Consider the following 22,500-nt stretch of genomic DNA (forward strand, 5'->3'; position numbering starts at 1 on the left):
CTATGAAAAGGCACATGTTTTGCTTCAGTGCTGGTTCTTCACGTCTGGCGGATTCTGCAGAGCAGAGGGAATAAGAAAGGATGTTTCCATAGGCTGCCAACAGCTCGCTGTAGAAACCAGGCTTACAGATTGGTTTGCAGGCACTCCAGCTTGAGTACGGGAGTCAGCTCCACCGGCACAACAAAACAGTGAAGCTACCTTATCCGAACCCTGGCTCTGTATGCCTCTGGTATCCAAACAGAGCCTCGGTAATCTGGCCTGTTGTGTGTTGTGCTCTTCTGCCCTGCTGTCATAGAAAAGACTCCAACCGCCCCTCAAACGCTGGTATTTACAGAGCCGTGTAGTGCTGTAGCTATATATTCAGAGGTAAAAGGGTAGCATTATATATTTTTAGGAGTTTCTCTGCACCATCTGCACAGAGCAGGTGGAGGCTGTTCCGCTAGAATAAGAGCCTCCCTTTCTCTTTCTCTTGCTCTGCTCCACCAGCACAGAGCAGGGAGTCTGTGCAGAAAGTATAAGAGCCTCTCATCTCAGCTCCACCAGCACAGAGCAGAGGGAGGCTGTTCAGAGAATATAAGAGTCTCTCATCTCAGCTGTACCAGCACAGAGCAGAGGGAGGCTGTTTAAAGAGTGTAAGAGCCTCTCTTTCTAGCTCCACCAGCACAGAGCAGAGAGGGGTGTTACTGTGAGCAGCATTAAGTTCTTTCATTGGAGTCCCCTTTGCAGTCTGGTACAGTGTTGATTTAAACAGTGGGCTCTATAGTGGCGCGGTAGGGAGCGAGTCAACTGTGCCAGGTGTGCGCTCTCCAGATTTACCAGGAACTCAAAGGAAAAGCTGTTGAGGGCGGCGGGGTTTCAGGGCGGCGTTCAATGAGATTAAGACAAGTTGAGTGGTTTAACGAAAGATTAAAAAGTACTCCTGAGATCACAATCCCTCCCCTCTGCACTCTCCAACTGCACATATGTCAAAGGAATGCTGGGTTCCTGCATGCAGAACAATCCCACTTCGCTTCTCTCGCCCTGCGATGGCACAAGAGATACCCACGTTGTTTAAGCCATTGCCAGGCTCATGCTACGGGTAGAGGCGGCCCAAGTCTGATTTTTTCCAAGTCTTTTTTTTCAAAGCATGTTTCCTGGTCCTTGCCAACATGATTTATTTATTTATTTATTTTTTAGTGACGTAAGAAGTAAAAATGGACCACATGAGCTGGAATGTCCCAATTTGTATAGATCAGCCCTCATAAAAGTGTCCTATAGTATAGTAAAGTGTGCAAAGCATGGTAAAGCACAGAGAGGCAATGTAAAGCATAAATATGTGATTTGATTTGATTTATGTATCTTACGGCAGACAATCAGAACAGAAGGGTGGCACCCAAATTCCAGTCCAAGCACCTTACCACAGACTGAAAAAAAAACAAAAACAACATAGTATTTGAGTAACCAATCAGGGATTATTAAAAAAAAAAAAAAAAATCATAAAAGGGCTTTGAAATTAGGTTTTGAAGCTCGAAAGCTAATTTTCAGAAGAACGCGTTCAGCGTGACGCTATATAAAAAAAACAAAACAAAAAAAAACCTAAGAATGTGGCCGATCCTACCGTAGGCCGTTATGTCTTGACAGTCTGATGCGGTTGTTACTCGTTCTTCTTTCTCCTTTGATAAACGATGCCCCATTTCCTTGTTTGTTTGTTTTTTTTTTGGCTTTGTTTTGTTTTTTTCACTTCGCTAACTTGAAATCTGCAACCGTTTAAGAGTTGCAAACAATTAAAAAGGTCTAATTAAGCAAATGATCAGCTCAATTAAGGGTCTAGTTAAGTAACTGAGAGCAGGGTTGGAATGAAAACCAGCAGATGCAGGGGGTCCCCAGGACCAGTGTTGGGAACCATGTCTCCAGCATTTTGCTTGGGTTCTATTGGAATGATCTGAACGTTGCCAGATCCTGTTTTTAAATGTCGGAATTTTATTGTTTTCATCAATATAACATGAATAATTGATCAGCCTGCAATAAACGAATCGCAAATATCAGTCATTGAGCACACAGACGAGCTGTGCTATCAGAAAGTGGATGAACATTTAATTAAATAAATGCATACATAAGTAATGATATGAAAGAATACATTTGAGTAGCTTGGGTGTAATATTTTAATCAAAATCCATGCCCCTAAAGTAGGAGGAGGCTGTATTCCATGTTTCTGTGAATTCTAAGTGTTTTGTAAAAATGTTGTTTTAGAAAGGGTGTCCGATCTCAAAACTCTCTGTGCTCAATATGAATCCAGCTGGGAATTTATTGACCCATTTGTCGTTCCTATGTTTAACCAAAAATGAAAAAACGGGTTTCTAGAAGTTTTGCTTTTTTTTTTTTTAGTCTGAAGATTCCATATTCTGTATAGCAACTGTACTGGTTCATAGCTTCAGCTAATTATCAGTATAGGAGAAAGCTCCAGTTCTACTTATCCTGTGTGCAGATGCCTTTTAAAGAACATAGGTCACAATTTTAAAGATTTATTTATTTATTTTTTTAGTAGATCCTGATTACAAGATCTGTGTTTTGTAAATGGTAATAAATAATAGGGCGTCTCTTATTATCTGTTCGTTCTGTTTTGAGCAGCTCAGCTTTGAGCAAACTGCACGAGATCTCTCCAGCAATAAGAGACAACCCTACGCAGGAAGTTTGATTGACTTCAGATTTAATTCAGCAGCCCTTTTACTGAAACTAAGCATTTCTCTGGGTAACAGGCAGTGCTGTGGGACACATTGCCGTTGCAGATTGTGTCCCCTGTTAGTGAGGTGAGAGGAGGTTAAAAGCTCTGTAGCCATGAGCCCGGTTGTTTTGCATTGCTGGGTCGCCTGTTCATGTCCAGCCCCCCCACCCCCCCATTACATCAGCTTTGATTACCTCCCCCACCCCCCTGACTCTGTCTTGGTTTCTCCCATGCTCCAGAGGAGGGTGAATACTTCCTGAAAGTGCTGATCCCAAGCTACGCGGCCGGGTCCATTATCGGCAAGGGGGGGCAGACCATCGTCCAGCTGCAGAAGGAGACAGGAGCCACCATCAAGCTCTCCAAATCCAAAGACTTCTACCCAGGTAAGAGAGACTCCCATTGCATAGCACTGCATAGCACTTGGATCCTTTTCTGGTGTTACTATGAGTTTCACAAGACACACCTGAGCTTGTTAGCACTACACACTGGGGTTAACAAAGCTGGCAGTAAAGCCTGGAATGGGTGAAACTGCTGTCTTCCCTGCACTATCATTGTGAGCAGGGCTGGTCTCTGTGTCTCTATACAGTGATAGATAATTGACTCCTGTTGCATAGCAAGTTTGATCCATTCCTGGTTTCACTAGCAGTTTAATGAGACACACCTGAGCTTGTCGCCTCAACACTCTAACTACGTTTATATGGTCCTCACTTGAGGACAGGGTAATTATTTGGGGCTTTTTTAACTGGCATCTACCTGTTTTCTTTTTTAATATATTATGATAACTTACTCTAATTTTGTTAACTGCAAAAGTTAAGTTTAATTGTAACAGTTGATTCTGGAAATACAGCCCTTCAGATGTCTCAATGCAAAATAATAAACTGAAGCCAATTTCTTGGTGTTTTCCCCCACAGCGATGGTAAAGCTCAATTATCTATGTGTTGAGCAATGACTTTATTTATTGCATGTTGATAAGTATTCTGTGGCCAACCTCTAATCAAGTTGAGAGTGGATTTCTCGCGCACTGTCAACATGATTAGAGGGAGCCACTGAACACTTAAAACATGCAATATACAAGTGTTTTCCTTCTATTGTCCTCTGACCAAAACATGTTAATTGTACAAAAAAACAATAGATCAGCTATTACCATATATATATTGAGCAATTGTACTGTTTCTGACCAAAAAATGAGGTCTGAAAACTGTGATGGACAGCCCTAACACCTCAGAATGGAGTCAGGTGTTTGTAGTGACGCAACTTTGATTTTGTGTTTGTTATGTCTGGGCTGCCTTGATCTCTAATGGCGCCCCCGCTGAATCATGGGAGAATCCTTAAGCTTTATCTTAATCCTGTGGGGCGATTGCGTGGTTCGGTATTTAATACCCAGCCCTGAGGCCTTTGGGAATTCTAAACATTACTGATTCATTACCCCCCCCCCCCCCCCCCCCCCCCCCCCCCCCCCCCCCCCGTGCTAAGCTGCTTACCCCTTAATCTTTTTGATCGAAAGATTAAAATCTGTAATGTTATGTAGAACTTGTGGATCTAAAAAATGTTTTGTTGTTGTTGGTGTGTTTTTTTTTTTTTTTTCAGATTTTGATATATAGCAAAATTTCTCTGCTAACACACAACTTTCCAGTACCAATACTGCTGTGCCTCACACATGGATTTTTATAACGCAGGGTAAACTCCCCTTCCAGTTTAGGCTGAGAATATTTTACTTTATTTAATCAGGAAAGTCCCGTTGAGATTGTCTATTTATTGTTTGAACTCCTTCAAATGTGCCCAGTCAGTAAATTTCAGATATTCCTGATGTTTATTCCAAGACGATGTGGCTAGAAAGCTGAATGCCTTTTTTTCCATATTCCACACTTAAAAAATAGACTGAGCTCTAAGATTATAAGTACTAGTCGAGGTTACTCACAATTTAAGATAATTTATTAAGTTAACTTTTGTATCGGTGTTTGGAGTCATTTTGTTTAGTGTTCAGTCATCACACCCTGATAACTTTTAAAGAGGCATAAAGCCTCGATAGACCTCTCAGTAACACGTCTAATCTCTAGGTGCATCAAATGGTAAACTGCCCCCCATGCAAAACATGGCCCCCAGCAGATATAATGTGGTATTTCTGACTGATTTCATGTTTTGTAATATACTGATAACATTTCAGAAGATACATCTATAGTGTAACGCTTATGTTTTGCAAAAAGGAGCTTGCGAGGTTAGCAAAGCACCAGGTGCCATTATGTTCAAAGTGCTTATACCATTCTTTAATGAACTAGAGCCAAACTGCTCTGTAGTATAATCCAAGTTCTCGTCAGCACTCTGAGGGGGGGGGACGGGACTCTGCAGCAGCGGTTGTGATGCACAGTTCACCCCCCCCCCCCCCCCCCCCGAGTCTCTGCAAGTCACTTTGGATAAAAGCATCTGCTTTTATCCAAAAAGCTTCGGTTTGCAGTCTCTTTTGTGACATTGAGCTGATCACATTTCTAAATTCAACACTGACCATTGAGTCTTTCATAGTAAAGGGTGATACAGCACTATTTTTAAGTATAGATTCACAGAGCAGGTATTATTGAGGGTGTGGGTGACAGCTGCAGTAGCTCTTCTGGAGATGATGAAAAATATATTCTTCTATACCTTCGCTCTCTGCCTCTACTGCAATGCAGGGCCCAATTATTCTACACTCACCCTGAGAGGTGCATTATTATAATTGGTTTTAGAGTAATAATGAAAAACGCTGTTCCTAAAACAAACTGACGTATAAACACAGTCAAATACCAAAGCAATCTATTTATTAATAACCTTGACAAAGGTTGACATTTTTTTATATCCACTTAAACAGATTTAAGGTTTTTGAGAATTATTCAAGTTTATTTGAACGCCTCAAGATTTGTCATCGGTCCAGTGGTTAAAGAAATGGCAGGTCCCGGGTTCAAATCCCAGCTCAGCCACTGACTCACTGTGTGACCCCGAGCAAGTCACTGAACCTCCTTGTGCTGCGTCTTTCGGGTGAGATGTTGTTGCGAGTGACTCTGCAGCTGATGCACAGCTCACACACCCTAGTCTCGTATCCTGTAAAGCGCTTTGTGATGGTGCGCCACTATGAAAGGCGCTATATAAAGATTGTTATTATTATTATTATTTAGAAGGCACTCGTGTGTGAAAATGTTAGACAACATTGTGCTTTAATTAGGCATCTTAAACAACTTCTAAAAAGTCTAAAGCATTTTACCATGTGTGTTTCAGTGTTCCTTTTCTCTTACTGTTTGAAATTAATTGCACGTGTGGCCTGTTAAAGGTAAACAATCACTAATTTGCCTATTCTGAAAATGTTCCAAGATTTTGAAAACAAATCAAAACAGAACCAATGTTCTCATACATTTGCCCACGACTGTACAAATACTTCCAGCCATAACATTTAACACATCGTAAGTCAGTGCTGGGATTTAAATATATACGAATGACCGCTGCTTAAAATGCACTGGCAAAAATGATTAGGGGCCAGTGCAGTATCATGATATAGACTATTACAGTCAAATAGAATTATTTTTGTATCTATGCTGTGTTATCCAATTTTATACAGTGTTTGAAATGGCCTTTCTAGTAAAACTATATATAAATGCAGTGTAGCACAGTAGTCATTTTTGTATAGTGTACTGTCCTTGATTTGTGTGTGGGGACTGTCTCAAAGCTTTTTCTTTTGGTCCTAAACACTGGACCTAACAAAGACTTTTCCAGCTGCAAGCCACGCAATGTGTTTGTTGTCTCCCGTGTTTTTTTGTTTGTTTTTTCTTCCCAGCGGTTCTTGTTTTCCTGATGTAAGCTCCTCCCTGCCTGTGCCTCGAAGCAATCAGACAATCGAGTGATCGTTTCAGCGTCCGTCCGTCCGAGCGTTTTAATAACAGAAGCCCCACCCCACCCCCACCCCCCTCTTCTGATGGCAAATCTATAAAGTTCTGATAGAACTAATACAGGGCATTTGAGTGGTAGAGGAAAGAGCACAGTTAGTGAAACAATGGGGTGAGGTCCTGTACTCTCAATGACAATGGAGTCTTTGACATTGTGACCTCATCATTGTGGAGGGGGGTGTACCATCTGCAGGGGGTGGGGGTGGGGGGTTATGGACAGCCCACCTAATAATATCAATCTTAAAGCTATCCACAATGCTTTTACTATACACTGTTGTAGTGTTAAAGATTAAGTAATTTCGAGGTGGTTTTATTGCAGTTAGTTTTATTTTAAGATTTATTTATTTTAAGATTTACTAAAAGCTTGTCTAGGTTATTATTGTACTGTTGTTAAGAAACTGAAGTGGATATTTAATCATTATCTTTAAGACTTGCAATTTCTTGCCCAGCAATCAATTAGTGCCAAACATGAGATAAATATGCTCAACGTGCACATAAAATATGAGCTCAGATGGCAGTCTAATGATAGACACAGACATGCATGGCATAGCTATTGACTGTGTATTAACATGAAACAAAGTTTTAGCAAATGGTTAATTGTGTAGGAATTAAATACTTATTTATGCCACACCAAAAAACCTGATAATAAAAATATAACCTTAATTAAAAATGTTGATTTGTAAGATGATAAAGTAGCAACGAAAGATTAATGTATTTTCTGATTAACCCTTTCATGCATTTAATATCGAAAAATAGCTGAAAAAAAGTTTTGGACATGATCAATATATTTTCCATTGAAAAATGTTTTCAATTGCCATGGCTTTATATAGGGGGAAAAAAACTGACAGCCCAGTACTGAGTTTGCCATGGGTTAAACCAGATTGTTGTGCAAGAGGCTGAATGCAGAGAAGCAATCTGGAAACTACAATGCAGAATTAAAAACACAACGCTTGACTGCAATGGGATTGTACTGGAGATTTCTCAGTTTTCCATGACACCTTGCACACAGTAATAAACAGTTACAGCAGCTACTGTGAAGGGACCTAAAAGCTACAGCAAAATAAGGTATCATGCTTCCGTGGTTCATTAAGTTCTTACAATAGGGAACAATATCATTTAGAATTTGATTTTCGACCTATCAAACGGCTTCTGTAATTGCCCCAGAGGTACTTTGAACGAGAACTCAGCCACACGTAAGGTTTCATCAGGGTCTAAAGCGACAGCAATGGCAGGTTGCACAGAAAGATTTACCGTTTGTCTGCGGGAAAGTGCTTCCTCGGTTAGTGATTTTCAAGTGCATGGTCCGATGACATGTGAAAACACAAGCTGTTACAAGCAACAGTAAAAAAGCCAATCGTTTTTTTTTTTTCCTTCTTCTATCTATATCTATATAATTTTGAAAACGCTCAATCAGAATTCGAAGGCAAAACTAAATGATATAAGTCAACAAACATTTGTGTGAAGTGTTCTTCATCGGTGTACAAGCACGATGAAGTACACTTTGTCTGCTTGATTTTAGTTTCTTATAGCTTTCCTGCCTTCAGAATTCAGTTTGATGGTAGGTGCTTGGTTGGCGGGTGCCTCCATTTGCAGACAGCTGGAAGTTTCAAAAGATATAAAGTGAGGATCATCTTTTTGAGTCTAGAGAACAGACTACAGACCTTCAGCCCAATACCTCAGCGATCATTAACGAAAACGCCTTGCCCACTTACACCCTATCTACAAGGCAGGTGTTTCTAATTCTCTGTCCAGTCTCTGAGTCCTGATCAATCGATACGAATCGTTTTGCAATAGTCAAACCCCCAGTCCCTCAGTGCTTGACCCAGCCCACAGCTGCCTCCCCTCTAATCCCAAAGCTGTTTATTTCCATTAATTTCCCCGAAGACTGACAAAGCCCTCAGCTGTCGGAGCGGCTCCTCCAACACACAATCTGTGTCTCTCTTTCATTACCCCAGGATCGGGGGGGGAGGCTGCTAATTAACTCTCCCTATCAGTATGGAGAGGCATGCACCCACTGGCACTAGACCCCTGAAACACAGGGCTAGCTTGGTGTCACCCAGAGAGCTCTCACACTCAAGTCAGCACAAATTTTACACAAACATGATGGTTGTAGCTGATTAAGTATCTCTATTTTTGATCTACAGCTCTGGCCCAGTTTTGCATCACCCTACATAATGAACTCATTTTGCTTCATAAAGTCGAATGAAACCTGCTGAACAATGTCACGTTAACATAGTGAATTACACAACGCTTTGTAGTTTTCCATATACTTCACAAAAATGTGACAAATCTAACATGAAATACTGTACTACTGTTATGGCTTCCGGTAGACTTTTGCTATATCGTTTTGGAGTTTCTTTTGATTACATGATGTAAAGTAAAAGATCTAATATTTATTTTGATAATTATGTCTCAAATTCTAGGTGGTGCAAAACCTCCGGCCATAGCTGTACACACAGTACTGTAATATTGGCTGATGTCCGCTATGTGAATTGTATTCAGACAGCATAACTAGAGAACTGATTCTGCGTGTTACGAAACTTAGCAGGACATGCTGCTTCAGCATGTGTTCTTAAAATAATCAGACTCTGGGGATGTCTAGTGCTGTTGTCAGCCAATATACGTCCAGAAGCCATGCTTTTTACTGTGGTTGTAGAGCTTGGTGCTCCACTTCATAAAGTGGCTCTGAGTTTTAGGACTGAGACATAATTAAAATATAATTACATAATTTAAACCTTGCATTTAACGTCATGTAATCAAAGAAGCTAGAAAACCATCTCGCAAAACTCTACCGGAAGCCGTAATAGTAGTGTGGTGTTTCATGTTAGATTCAGAAATGTCAGTAAAAAAAAAAAAATAGCATCGCTGTTGAGAGGACAGGGTTGCAGAGGCTGGGGGAGGACTGTGTTTTCGGACCAGCTATGCCTGCTCACCCTCTCCTGCAGATAGTCTTGGCCTCGCTCCACTCTCTCTCCTATGCTCTCTCTCCTCCTCCTCCTTTGGTTCATGAGGTCTTCTGTTACTCCAAGGTTGTTGTGGGGGGGGGGTGAGAGATTAAATAAAGATCCATTATTCTGAAAATAAATAAATAAATAAAAGCACACACATTCTGCTCTCCCGACGTGTCTTGGGAGGGGGTGGGGCTGAGCCAGGATTCCAAAACATCCTGCCTAGCGCAGCCTTGTCAGCTGGGAAGTCATGAGTCTGCATGACTCAGTGGTACAAGAGAAGAGGGAGCCAGGGAGCGTGGCTGATGAGGGACTGGGAGGGAGGGAAGCAGTGTGACTAGTGGTTAGAGCTGAGGAGGGACTGGGAGGGAGGGAAGCAGTGTGGCTCTACTGGTTAGAACTGAGGAGGGACTGGAAGGAAGGGAGGGAAGATGATCCAGAGGGTAAGAGTTAGGCTGCTGGGGGTGGCAGCTTGATGATCAAGTAATACATTCTCTGAGATACACAGTGCTGATAGATCCTAATCGTCTCAAATAGCTAGCTGATACCCTTGGAATTTCTTGTGGAAGTATTGGCAGACGTCCTCAAAGTGTCAACAGCTGACAACGTTGATATCCAGCCTCATATAAGGGAGCCCCTGCCCATCGGCCACTTGCTGAAAAGCGTCAATCTGCAGGGTACATCTGCTCCTTGGTTGAATAGACAGACTCAGGCTGTTTGGAAAGCCAGTGCGTACCGCTTTCTAATCGTGAAGCGAGGAAGAAGGTGGCTTAATGCGTTCCTGACCTTTCTAAAGCTCCTCGTGGGAAAAACACACAGTTTTAAAAGATGAAACCAGCCATTAACACTGCTGTCGAAAATCCCCCCCCCCCCGATCGATCGAGTTTGAAATCGAGGAACGCAACAAACAAACCCACAAAACCAGTTTCAGTTTTCTGAGTTAGCCAGCACCACAAATCCAGCGACACAGGACTGGTGTTAACAGTAGCCCTTTCTGTTCGAATGGACCCAAAGATAAGCAAACAGCAGCTTGATAACCACTGTGAGAGAAGCTGCCTCTGAGCGCTTTGAATTACAAACAGAGGCTGGCCACTTTATTAGGACCTTATTTAATATCAGATCGGGCCTCGACCCACAACATGACAAAGACTCCACGGGGTACTGGAAGGTGTCTTTTTGTAATTATTGTCTTGAACGAAATGACAAAGGGCAGTACTGGCACTAGGTCCAGAGGACGCAGTGTGAAATTAAGTGGCGATAGACTGAAGACGAGAGAAGGAGACACATCTACACACAGAGTGTAAATGTAGAGCTGGAGGTTTTAAACGAGAGAGAGAGAGAGAGAGAGAGAGAGAGAGAGAGAGAGAGAGAGAGAGAGAGAGAGAGAGAGAGAGAGAGAGAGAGAGAGCATCTTTTCAGCTGTTTACATGCAGAAGGCCCAGTTGCCCTGGTGATGGCATTATCTCAGCGTTTGAAATCAAGACTCAATGAAGCTCACTGCTGCTACTGTGTTTGTTTAAGGGGGGAAGGGGGAGCCTTTGTCTGGCTGACTGACATCACTAGAAAGAATTCATTATTTCCTTCAAGTCTTTGTTGGTCTCCTTTTTAAAAAAAAAAAAAAAACAGTAGAGTGGGGGTTTCTGTGTATTGTGTTACTCAGTCTTACAGTATTCTAAGCTACAATTCTAAGAAAGAAACACTGTCATGTACACAAGCATCATGCTTGTGCTGAAGAAGACCCTAGCGGAATTGTGACTTTTACCTTAGATTTCTGCTTGAGAGTCTTGAAGTTATTATTAAAGTTTCTTTAGTGCAATGTTTTTTCTTCCTTTTGTTTAGAATCACTTGGTTTAGGACCTGTTGCAGCTTCCCTGGTGCAGAACACTTTGTCAAGTAGACGCGTTGCAGGGGGGGACTGGTTAATGGTTACCGGATTATCTCAAAAGCCTCAATTCAGTGGCTCAGCAAACGAAAATCCCAGAGGAAGAGGGTTCACACTTGCAGTGATTGCAGCCAGGAAGCGAGACTAGAAGAGAGTTTTTTTTGTTTTGTTTTTTTTTGTTATCTGTCCCCATATGAGGTCACCATGTCTGAAGGGTTAATTCGCCCGCTGTTTTTTTTTTTTTTTTTTTTTTTTTTTTTTTTAAATCCTGTTACACAATAAAGATACAAAAACACGTTCAGAAGGCTGAAGAAAACTTGAACTGTGGAACTTTTTTGGTTTTCAGTTTCTATCAAATCAACAGCTGTTTTTACCACCAGCAAAAATAAAATAGGAGTTAATTATTGACTGGATTAAACAGTAAAGCTTTTGCTTTTGAAACACATTGAAAATGGGGCCTCATACACACACAACACATTTGTGGAGAGAACATTTTATGCAAAATGAAAAAGTGAAATTAAATGCAATATCAATGTTGTGCACAAAACTATGACAGGTTGTGCTGGCTAGTGGAGAAAATGCATTTAACAGCCTTGTGACTGAGGTAAAACGTTAGGAAGATATGAAGTGTTGTCAGTCAGAATTGAATAATGTGATTCTTCTGCTGCTGGTGGCTTAAGGGGACCCCAAACCCTCTACCAGGGATGATGTCACAGATTCCACAGGGGAAGGTGGATAACAAATTCATCAGCCCTTAAAATCAATCACAAAAATGCACTTCAAGACTTTCCATAACTCCGACAGGATGTGACATTTTCCTGCCTCGTCTCTCAGAGTTCTCTGAGTCACTACGCTCTGTCAGGGCAAGGGCAAAGCCAGTACAAAAAATTCTGCCAATAATTCTAGAATAATTCTTAATGGGACAGTTTAAACATATTGAGAATCTTTGTAGCCGGGTACAGGCAGTGTATTTACAAAAGGAAACTCAGTTTATTGCAGTCTATGCTATGCTTTGTAATGCATATATTTTTTCATATGCAGTACCTGTACAAAAATGAAGTAAGCTGTAAACATACTTTACACATGGCAGCGTTTGTTTGACAAAATAATGCTGATAAATGCAATTGATAATAGTGTGACAGTAACCAAAGTGGTGCTGATTATCAGGAGCCTGTTCCCATTGGCTCCCATTATATTCGGGACAGTGCGGTGACAATCCTGTACATTATTACAATCTGCATAGCATGTGAACCATCCCTTTTGATTGTGTAACTAGACCAAGTCTTTTCCCTGGGACTGCAATTCTGCAATTGAGAAGCCAGCTTCTTAACAGCGAAGCGAAAGAGCCAGGTTCATCTGCACATGCGGTTATAGAGCTGTTGTTCTGGCTAACTCCTTCCCAATGCCAGACAACGCCGGGCTCTGCGTTAACCCACAGCGCGGTCGCTCCCTTCTCCCAAGATCGCTCCCGGGACAGCAGCTGTCACTGGCTTTAAAAGCTTTCAAACCAACGGGAGGCGAGAGACTCCTCAGTTTCACAATATTAATAGCTTGGCTCTGCTGGCCACAGAAGTGCTCAGGGAAAGTACATTAAGAGAAGCAGAGGGGAGGGAGGGTGAAGAAAGAAAGGGGAGCAAGCTGATTGATTTTTCACAAACCAGTCAAGCTTTATAGGCCAACAGCAACGTTTAGAATTTAGTGCCCTAAGCTGTTGCCATTAAAAGTTTAATGTCTGCTTGAGTGGTCTGCATACAGTTCACAGTGAGTGCTCACATAGTTGACCCACAGTTACATTGTTAGACAAATATTGTAACATAATATTATGTCGCGAGAGAAACTGGCAGTTTGGATGAGCAAATCCAAATCCTTATTAAAACCCGATGCGTGCCCCTAAACGCAAACATTTATTTTAAAGTTTATTAGTGGGACTTTCAAATAAATGTTTGCTCAAAAGGGCTCAAATGTATTAAAATTAGTCACTTGAATTTTACATAAATAAAGAAACTGTGTTTGAGAAATAGTTGGAAAAGATTTAAAAAAAAAAAGGATTATGGAAAAGAAACTCCTTATTTCAGGGTATGGATTCTGATTCAAATACAAGAGCTACCCAGATGTATTTCCGAATGAACCAGGCTTCTCTCTGAATAACAAACGCGCCCTGTTCTCTCCCCCCAACTCCCCCCCCCCCCCCCTCCCCAGGCACGACGGAGCGAGTCTGTCTCATTCAAGGCACGGTGGAGGCTCTCAATGGCGTCCACAACTTCATCGCAGAGAAGGTGCGCGAAATGCCTCAGAGCGCCCAGAAGAGTGAGCCGGTCAGCATCCTGCAGCCACAGACCACCGTGAACCCTGACCGCATCAAACAGGTGAGTCTCCCCCTCTTTGATTTTTTGCTTCTGTCTTTCTGATTCAGTATACGACCAGTTACAACCACACGCGTGGGGTGTACAGTTATTATGGAACGCTCAGGATCCGTCAGCCAATCAGAGCGCACTTTCCGGCTTCTGTATTCCATGACACTTCAAAAGGTAAAAGGTCAGGATTGGAACCAAGCCTAATAATATTTATACAGCTGTTTAGTTTAGCATCACCTAGATTTTGGGGGTTTCAGTTTTTCATTTCGGATATTCGGGGAAACTACAAAGTATAGTAGCATGTGATTCAATATTCTAGCATAACATTATCCAGCAGGATTCATTTGACTTTATGAAGCAAAATGAGTTAATTCTATAGGGTGATGCAAAACTTTGGGCCAGAGCTGTAGATCTCAAATGCTGTTACAGCAAACATTTTAAAAAATGAAATCTTGTGCTATTGAGTTATTTTATCAGCTACAACCATCACGTTTATGTAAAATTAGTGCTTACTGGAGTGTGAGCACTCTCTGGGTGACACCAAGCTAACCCTCGTTTGAGACTCGTCTGTAGTTTAGGGTCCCCATGGGTGAGGGGGTCAATTAGATAATGGAATGGTCTGACTCCTCATCTCTCAAAGAGATCATTGCTGCCAGGCAGCAGCTGATTAAACTTCATTGATCGAGACTCTGCCCGCAAATCAAGTGTCCTGCCTGGTGATTTATGACTTAGATTTTTTATTTTTTTTCTTCTCTGGTGAATAGAAATGTCACGGAGGGTTTGACGCATCGTTTATCGTTTTAATAAATTTCCAGGAGGTTCACTGAGATTGTCTTGGTTTCCTTTCTCTTCTTTTTTTTCTAATTGTTTTTTTTTTAAATTTTTTTTTAAGAAAAGCAAGACATCTATTGATATGTATTAGGGCACATCTAAACATGTTAGACTGCCAGCTTTGACTATAATATAAGGAGATTGAGACAGTAAAAAAAAACTATATGAGCATAATTTAGAAAATGATATTGTATCAGCCTGCTGGAAGCCATAATAGTAGCACAATACTGTTTCACACTTTTCCATTTTTGTCAACTCTCAATTTTCAGAAGTGCTGGGCTAATTTTTTTTTTTTTTTGTAGCAGTGTTTCAATCAAAACCTAAAATCAGAAACCCTCCACCAAAAATGCTGAAACCCATCTACGTTGTACCTTTAAAAGCCACGCACATTAGGTAATACAATATCTTTTGACGTGATCATAAAGTTGAAATTGCTTGTGTCTGCCCACGGCTCGCTTGTGTTAGACTGAAATTGTTTTGAGTAGAAAATGTTTAAAAAAAAAAACCACTGCCGTCTGTCAAGTAACTCGTGTTATTGTCTCCTGGGCATCGAGAGACTTAAATTCCTGGAGCAGTTAGTGTCCCTCTGTAGTTAATTAAAGTCCCTTTTTACTAAATCAGAACTTTTGTCCCCCCATCCCCCCTTCCCCTGTCCCCCAACATTGTGTTCTGAGCTCCCTGTTTGACAGTACATTAAGCGCTTGCTTCCTACGACTTTTGACCCTCAGCTCAGAACACCTGCTTCCCACATCCTGTTGTTCCCGGTTGCGACAGGAAGTGGTTCATAAATGTAATCTGGGAATCTGGAGCTGGCTTCATTTCAACTGGACTGTGAACCCCCGGAGGCATTGCTGAGGTGGAAAAAGAGGTTCCTGCTGTACATTTTGTTGATGTGCGTCAGAATAAACAGTGCTACCTCTTAAGCTTCTTAAACCAGCTGACAATTGAAATTTTTCTTTTTATCTTTTTTTTTTTTTTTTTCCTGTAACGACCGCATTTACATATTCCTCATAACTTTTTGAAATTGTAATTGGGTTTTTGTTTCTATGGAAACGACTCTGGAAATGTACGATAAATTACATTTGCCCCCCGGAAAGATCATCAATCATTGACGCAAGTAGTCATCAAAAAAAAAAAATAAAAGTTCCACTCGATCGGTCTGGCTAATGAAAATTGTATATTCAGAACCGTTCCCCTTAATTACTTCAAACTTTTCATGTACAGCAAGGTATGCAATTTAAATGTATATACATTCACCCATATGTCATGTCGAAAGTTTTTCCAATATAATTGCAGTTTAAAATTGTATTAAACATTGCTTGCAGAGTGCTGGCAGTATGGAAGGCATTGCGGTGGTCCGATCGTCATGTTTGCAGAGTGCTGGCAGTATGGCAGGCATTGCGGTGGTCCGATCGTCATGTTTGCAGAGTGCCGGCAGTATGGAAGGCATTGCGGTGGTCCGATCGTCATGTTTGCAGAGTGCCGGCAGTATGGAAGGCATTGCGGTGGTCCGATCGTCATGTTTGCAGTGCTGGCAGTATGGAAGGCATTGCGGTGGTCCGATCGTCATGTTTGCAGAGTGCCGGCAGTATGGAAGGCATTGCGGTGGTCCGATCGTCATGTTTGCAGAGTGCCGGCAGTATGGCAGGCATTGCGGTGGTCCGATCGTCATGTTTGCAGAGTGCTGGCAGTATGGAAGGCATTGCGGTGGTCCGATCGTCATGTTTGCAGAGTGCCGGCAGTATGGAAGGCATTGCGGTGGTCCGATCGTCATGTTTGCAGAGTGCCGGCAGTATGGAAGGCATTGCGGTGGTCCGATCGTCATGTTTGCAGAGTGCCGGCAGTATGGAAGGCGTTGCGGTGGTCCGATCGTCATGTTTGCAGAGTGCCGGCAGTATGGAAGGCATTGCGGTGGTCCGATCGTCATGTTTGCAGAGTGCCGGCAGTATGGAAGGCATTGCGGTGGTCCGATCGTCATGTTTGCAGAGTGCCGGCAGTATGGAAGGCATTGCGGTGGTCCGATCGTCATGTTTGCAGTGCTGGCAGTATGGAAGGCATTGCGGTGGTCCGATCGTCATGTTTGCAGTGCCGGCAGTATGAAAGGCATTGCGGTGGTCCGATCGTCATGTTTGCAGAGTGCCTGGCAGTATGAAAGGCATTGCGTTGGTCCTATCGTCATGTTTGCAGAGTGCTGGCAGTATGAAAGGCATTGCGGTGGTCCGATCGTCATGTTTGCAGTGCTGACAGTATGAAAGGCATTGCGGTGGTCCGATCGTCATGTTTGCAGTGCTGGCAGTATGGAAGGCATTGCGGTGGTCCGATCGTCATGTTTGCAGTGCCGGCAGTATGAAAGGCATTGCGGTGGTCCAATCGTCATGTTTGCAGAGTGCTGGCAGTATGAAAGGCATTGCAGTGGTCCGATCGTCATGTTTGCAGTGCTGGCAGTATGGAAGGCATTGCGGTGGTCCGATCGTCATGTTTGCAGTGCTGGCAGTATGGAAGGCATTGCGGTGGTCCGATCGTCATGTTCAGATTACACAGTTGGCACAGTACGCCTGTGTATGTATTTGAGTGCTGTTTATGTTGTATCCCCGAAAGTAACCAATTTTGACATATAATACAAATGGACAAATCCAAGCCCTAATTATAATCTTGACTGCCAGTTTTGCCCCTTGCACAATACTGCAGAGGATTTGCTCTTTAATTAACCTGCGTTCCCAGCTTCCAATAGCAGGTCCTGTATTAAACTTGTGCGCTTAAAACAGAAACTAATCTATAAAGCCAGGCTGAAAATGGAACAGGGGCTGCAGTGCCTTGTGAATAAAAAGTGACCTCAGGAAAATTTATAGAATGTCTGAAATTGAAAAAAGACACCCCCGTTCCCTAGGGGCTAGCTGTAACAGTTTACGCTGTTCTTTTTTTTTTTTGGGGGGGGGGGGGGGGGGTTATTTTTACAGTCTCATCCATTAGCTATCTGGAAGTCACCTTGCCCAGTGCACCAGGTATTGATTGGAAGAAAGCAAATGGAAGCAATTCAGGAAATGTATTGTCTGACAAGAGGGAAAACCTCACAGCACTAGGATAACTTGCAGACAAACTCAGCCTCTCTAGAAAGACTGGATCGCTGTTTATTGTTACTATAGCAGAACCTATTCTATCCGATCCTGTAAGGTCCGATCCCCTGTGTTCACCAACGGGCCTCTGGCATGTGTCGTTTACACAGGCAGCTGCCAAACTGAACAGTATTGATAGAAACTGATCAATGTACCGTTTCTTAGGGGTCTGAAACAGTCAATTCAGCTCTTAGCAGGACACAAAGGATTCGGTTACAGACATTGCGTGTGGGAATTCAGTTTCACTTCATGTAAAACACAATTCTGGCATGGCGGATGGATGCATTAAAGTCTTGAAAGCGTTCATCGCTATCAGGGCATTTTTGGGTGGATTCATCCAATCGATCGGCGACATTAATTCAGCCTTCCAGAGTGATCAGTGGACTCAGAGTGTACCAGCAGAATATGGCAGGTATTTATATATACCTTCCTTTTTAAACAATGCATCTTTGAGATGCCAGTTTAGAGGAAATGGCTTTCTGAGATAAGACTTCCCCCCTGTATAAATAATACCTACAAAGGATAGGGCGCGTTCCAAAACAACAGCGTTTCCAGCCACCCTATTTCAATCCACCCCACCCTTCTTTACGAGTGACCCGGCTATATTTAGTATCTCCAGTGCTGCCAATACAGTAGGCCTCGGGGGGGTCACTTTGGAGCCAGGGGCTGGATTTTTGAACTCGAGCCAGCTCGGGGGCAAACAAAGCCCAGGGTTGTGTTGAGTGTGTGGCACGATAAGGACCAACCGTGACGGAGATTGATGCTATCTCTAGAGGAGGGAATGGCAAGTTAATTCATTGTTTACTCCTTTTTTTTTTCTTCGGATTTGGAGCCTGAAACTAGAGCCAACAGCTGTTGCTACTTGTGAAGTTATTCAGCGGTTGGTGATTTTTGTTTTTTAAAAGATTAAACCACAGTTATGTCACAGAGGATCATGGGAGTTATTCTCCAGTAATCCTAATACAAACCCGGGCAGGGTAATATAATATATCTTATTATATGCGTGTTCGGTACAATTCGCTATTTGTGTTTAGATTCAGCACAAAATGACTTCTTAAAAGACATCCTCAAGTCTGCTCACAGTGAGAAAAGATTTCTGTTATAATGAAAGATACAGAAGTTGCCTTCTGCAACAGTCTCCTCACAAAATATCTCTATGTAGCAGAGTAGGGGAGCCTGCCAGCCCCTCCCTGGAGTCCAAAACAGAACTAACTAACTGAAAAATAAATGCTATTTACAAATGAGGGTTTTTCACTCCATCACACACATACACACACACACACACACACACACACACACACACACACACACACACACACACACACACACACCTGTACAGATACGGCCAAGTCTTGCATCAACTATAATTTTAGGATTGAGACATAATTTAAAAGAAAATAACTATGAACATAATTTAGATCTTTTATTATTCAAATAAACTATAAAATGATTTCGCAAAAGTCTACCGGAAGCCATAATAGTAATACAGTATTCCATATTAGATTATGAAATACCACATTTTTCTTTAAGCATATGGGGAAAACTACAAAGCGGAATGTTATTCAATATGATAACTTTATTCATCAGGTTTCATTCGACTTTATAAAGCAGCATTTGTTAATTCTATAGGGTGATGCAAAACCTCTCTGTTCTTCAAGGACTCAGTGCCCTCAAGCTGATGAGACAGCATCTTCCTCTGCGTTTTATTTCTCCTTGAGACTACGTCAGCTCTCAGAAACTCTTCAGTGTGTGTGTTTCCGTGCTGGGCTGCTGTCTCCAAAGCTTTCAATCAGGACAATTAGTCACTAATGCAGCTGGAATGTGCATCTTATGAAAACACTTCTTATTCATGTCCTATTTCCGCACATTTGACCACGTTTCTCACTTAGTTTATATGCAGAGACGCCATCGGTAACATTCTCAAATCAAAAGACTTATTCAGGGTTTATTGTTGGAGGGTGTTGGAGGACGGTACATTATACATGAGTGTTGGTTCGCCGGCTCTTGCACTTAGATTGATCGTAAAGTTAATTTTCTGTGACTCCTCCCTCACGCCCCAACTATCCAGACAGATCTTAAGGGAAGCCCAGGACTTCCGAAACAGCTCAAAATTTAGAATTTGACTAAACTAAGATTTTACGATTGAGACATTATATATATATATATATATATATATATATATATATATATATATATATATATATATATATATATATATATGAACATAATTTAGATCTTTTATTTAACATCATGTAATCAAAGAATCTACAAAATGATCTCGCAAGTGTCTACCGGAAGCAATGCTAGTAACACAGTATTGTTGCATTTGTTTTTTTTTTCATCAGTTCTTCGTTAGGTATATGAAAAACTACAAAGCGGCGTGCAATTCGATATGCTAATGTTACGCTATTCAGCAGCTTTCATTCGACATTGTGACGCAAGTGTAGTTAATTCTATAGGGCGATGCAACACTTTTGGCCAGAGCTGTATATACTTGTAAGGCTAGTGTCTCATTGACCAGCGAGTTTGGTTGCCTCACAGATTTAATAGACAGAGACTTCTCATAAGTAATTGGTGACCCATCTTCTTAGTAACGTGTAGTGCAGGGGTCTCAGAGGTCTTCTGGTTTTCATTTCCATTATTCCATTGCATCACTTGGCTTAATTAGTCAAGATTTACATGCGTTCCAGATTTTCAGCCCCTGATGATGTAGAGGGACCTGTAAAACCTGTAGGATTGGGGCTCTCCAGGACCGGGGTTGGAGACAGCTGGTGTAGGGTGTTATTGCTTGAAGAGATTTCAGCTAAATCTGAAGGGAACACAGAGACACTTTTTCAGGAACAGTGGCTTGAAACCTGGTTCCAGTTGACCGGGAGCATTAGAAAAGGCTTCCCAAACTGGACTTTTAAAATAAGAGACGGCCTGTACAAAGCTTACAAAACACAAAGCTTGTTTTTGGCATATGTTCCAAGCACAGGGTGACTTATTTTTACAAGATACATTTGGACAAATCCTTAACGTTAAATCGGTTTCGCATACGAGAGTCAGCATTTTTAATTGTAGCTCTGTGCCTTGTCTCGTAGTTTAAACTAAATGCAGTCAGTGGGACGACCCAAAACAGTAATACAGTGTAAGACTCCTAACTGTTTATAATAATGATGGTGGAAATGGTGTTGCTACAGTAGATTGGTTTGACTTACCTCCATGCTCTATTTTAACTGCCTTGTCCTATGTTTTAAAAATACTACAGCACTGTACAATAACCCGATAGCTTCCGATAATATTCTATAGTACATACTGCACTATAGGGAACTGTTGTATTTTTGGATAATAGTATTTTTAAATGGGATGTGATAGCATGTACTGAAATTGGTAGATCCCTCAAAAAATCTGATTATGACAAACCAATTGCAACAGGCAGTTAACTATAAGCTAGAAATAGTGTTTTTGAATGGTACTGGTATTGCAACTGAAGATTAGTTTCGCTCTTTCACTTAGTCTCTTTAAACCCCCCCCCCCCCCCATGAACTGCTCCTGGTCTCTTTCAGTCTCTCGTGAATGCTGTGGCTCTGTCTCCATGGCAACGCTCACCCCATGGGAACTGATTCTTTCATGGCAAGCCCCTTTGTGTTATCTAGTGATTCACAACCCAGTCTGAATTCAAAACGACTCTCTCTTTTTCTTTCTCTTTGTAATGTGGAAACGCACCTGTTTTAAGCCACAGTAGACGCCTGTGTTTTTATACAGATGCATCTGCCCTGATTATATTCCCAGTTTCAGTTGGTTGGCTGTGAAATTAGACGTAACCTCTAGAGGGGATCAGTAGTCAGGCAGCTGGGTGAGACAAAGGGGTAAATGGGGATATTTTAAGTCCTATTTGATGGTAGCCACCTGGCGTGCCGATTAAAGGGGACAGGAAAATATCGCTTTAAAGATTAATGCACTCCTTTGTTTTCAGTTTCCTTTGAAATGTATTTGTGGTAAAGAAAATGGGTGCAAATTGGGGCGTGAACCTTTCCAAAAAATAATTGCATTGTCTGTAGGAACATAATTGTAGACACTATGCTACGCCTTGAATTAGCGAGACAGCATTCCAGATTTAGCATTTGAGTTAAAGAGAGTGATTGTGATTGAGTTTGTACTTCCCTTCTCCTTCATGGTGTTTGCTGTCGGGGTGGTCTTGGGTTTTGTTGCTCCCATATCGAGTTATCATTTCTCTCTAAATGTGTCTTCTCTTAGCTTTCAGCTTGCTTCTGAGCTTGACTGGAGAATCCTAAAGTCCTGGGACCGAATACCCTTCCTCGTCCCATTCAAGCGTGTCCTTTGAACGCCCCCTGCCCACTCTGCACTTGCGCAGAGAGACAAAACAGGGCAAAACAGGTCGAAACTGTCGTATGAAATAAAGCCCATCCATAACCTGTTTTAAACAGAATCTAATTTTTTTCCTCCTATTTCCCCTTCCTTGTCTCCCCTCCCTAGGCGAAGCTGATTGTCCCCAACAGCACGGCAGGCCTGATCATCGGGAAGGGCGGCGCCACCGTCAAGGCCATCATGGAGCAGTCCGGCGCCTGGGTGCAGCTTTCCCAGAAGCCCGAGGGCATCAACCTTCAGGAGCGCGTGGTGACCATCAGCGGCGAGCCTGAGCAGAACCGCAAGGCCGTGGAGATCATCGTCCAGAAGATCCAGGAGGACCCGCAGAGCAGCAGCTGCCTGAACATCAGCTACTCCAACATCTCCGGCCCGGTGGCCAACTCCAACCCAACGGG

At 42.2% G+C, this 22,500-nt stretch overlaps 1 protein-coding gene across 2 annotated transcripts in view; it reads left to right on the plus strand.

Annotated features, from left to right (window-relative positions):
- LOC121303862 (RNA-binding protein Nova-1-like) overlaps positions 1 to 22,500 on the plus strand; it is a 28,222-nt gene that overhangs the window by 4,645 nt on the left and 1,077 nt on the right. For both annotated transcript variants that reach the window (XM_041234703.1, XM_041234704.1), the window contains 3 exons: positions 2,941 to 3,084; positions 13,636 to 13,802; positions 22,214 to 22,500. The exon at positions 22,214 to 22,500 is cut by the window's right edge and continues 1,077 nt beyond it. In XM_041234703.1, the coding sequence (XP_041090637.1) occupies positions 2,941 to 3,084; positions 13,636 to 13,802; positions 22,214 to 22,500 (598 nt within the window). The remainder of the gene's footprint in view (positions 1 to 2,940; positions 3,085 to 13,635; positions 13,803 to 22,213) is intronic.

Source organism: Polyodon spathula, chromosome 35 (assembly GCF_017654505.1).
Source record: "Polyodon spathula isolate WHYD16114869_AA chromosome 35, ASM1765450v1, whole genome shotgun sequence".
Taxonomy (NCBI): Eukaryota; Metazoa; Chordata; class Actinopteri; order Acipenseriformes; family Polyodontidae; genus Polyodon; species Polyodon spathula.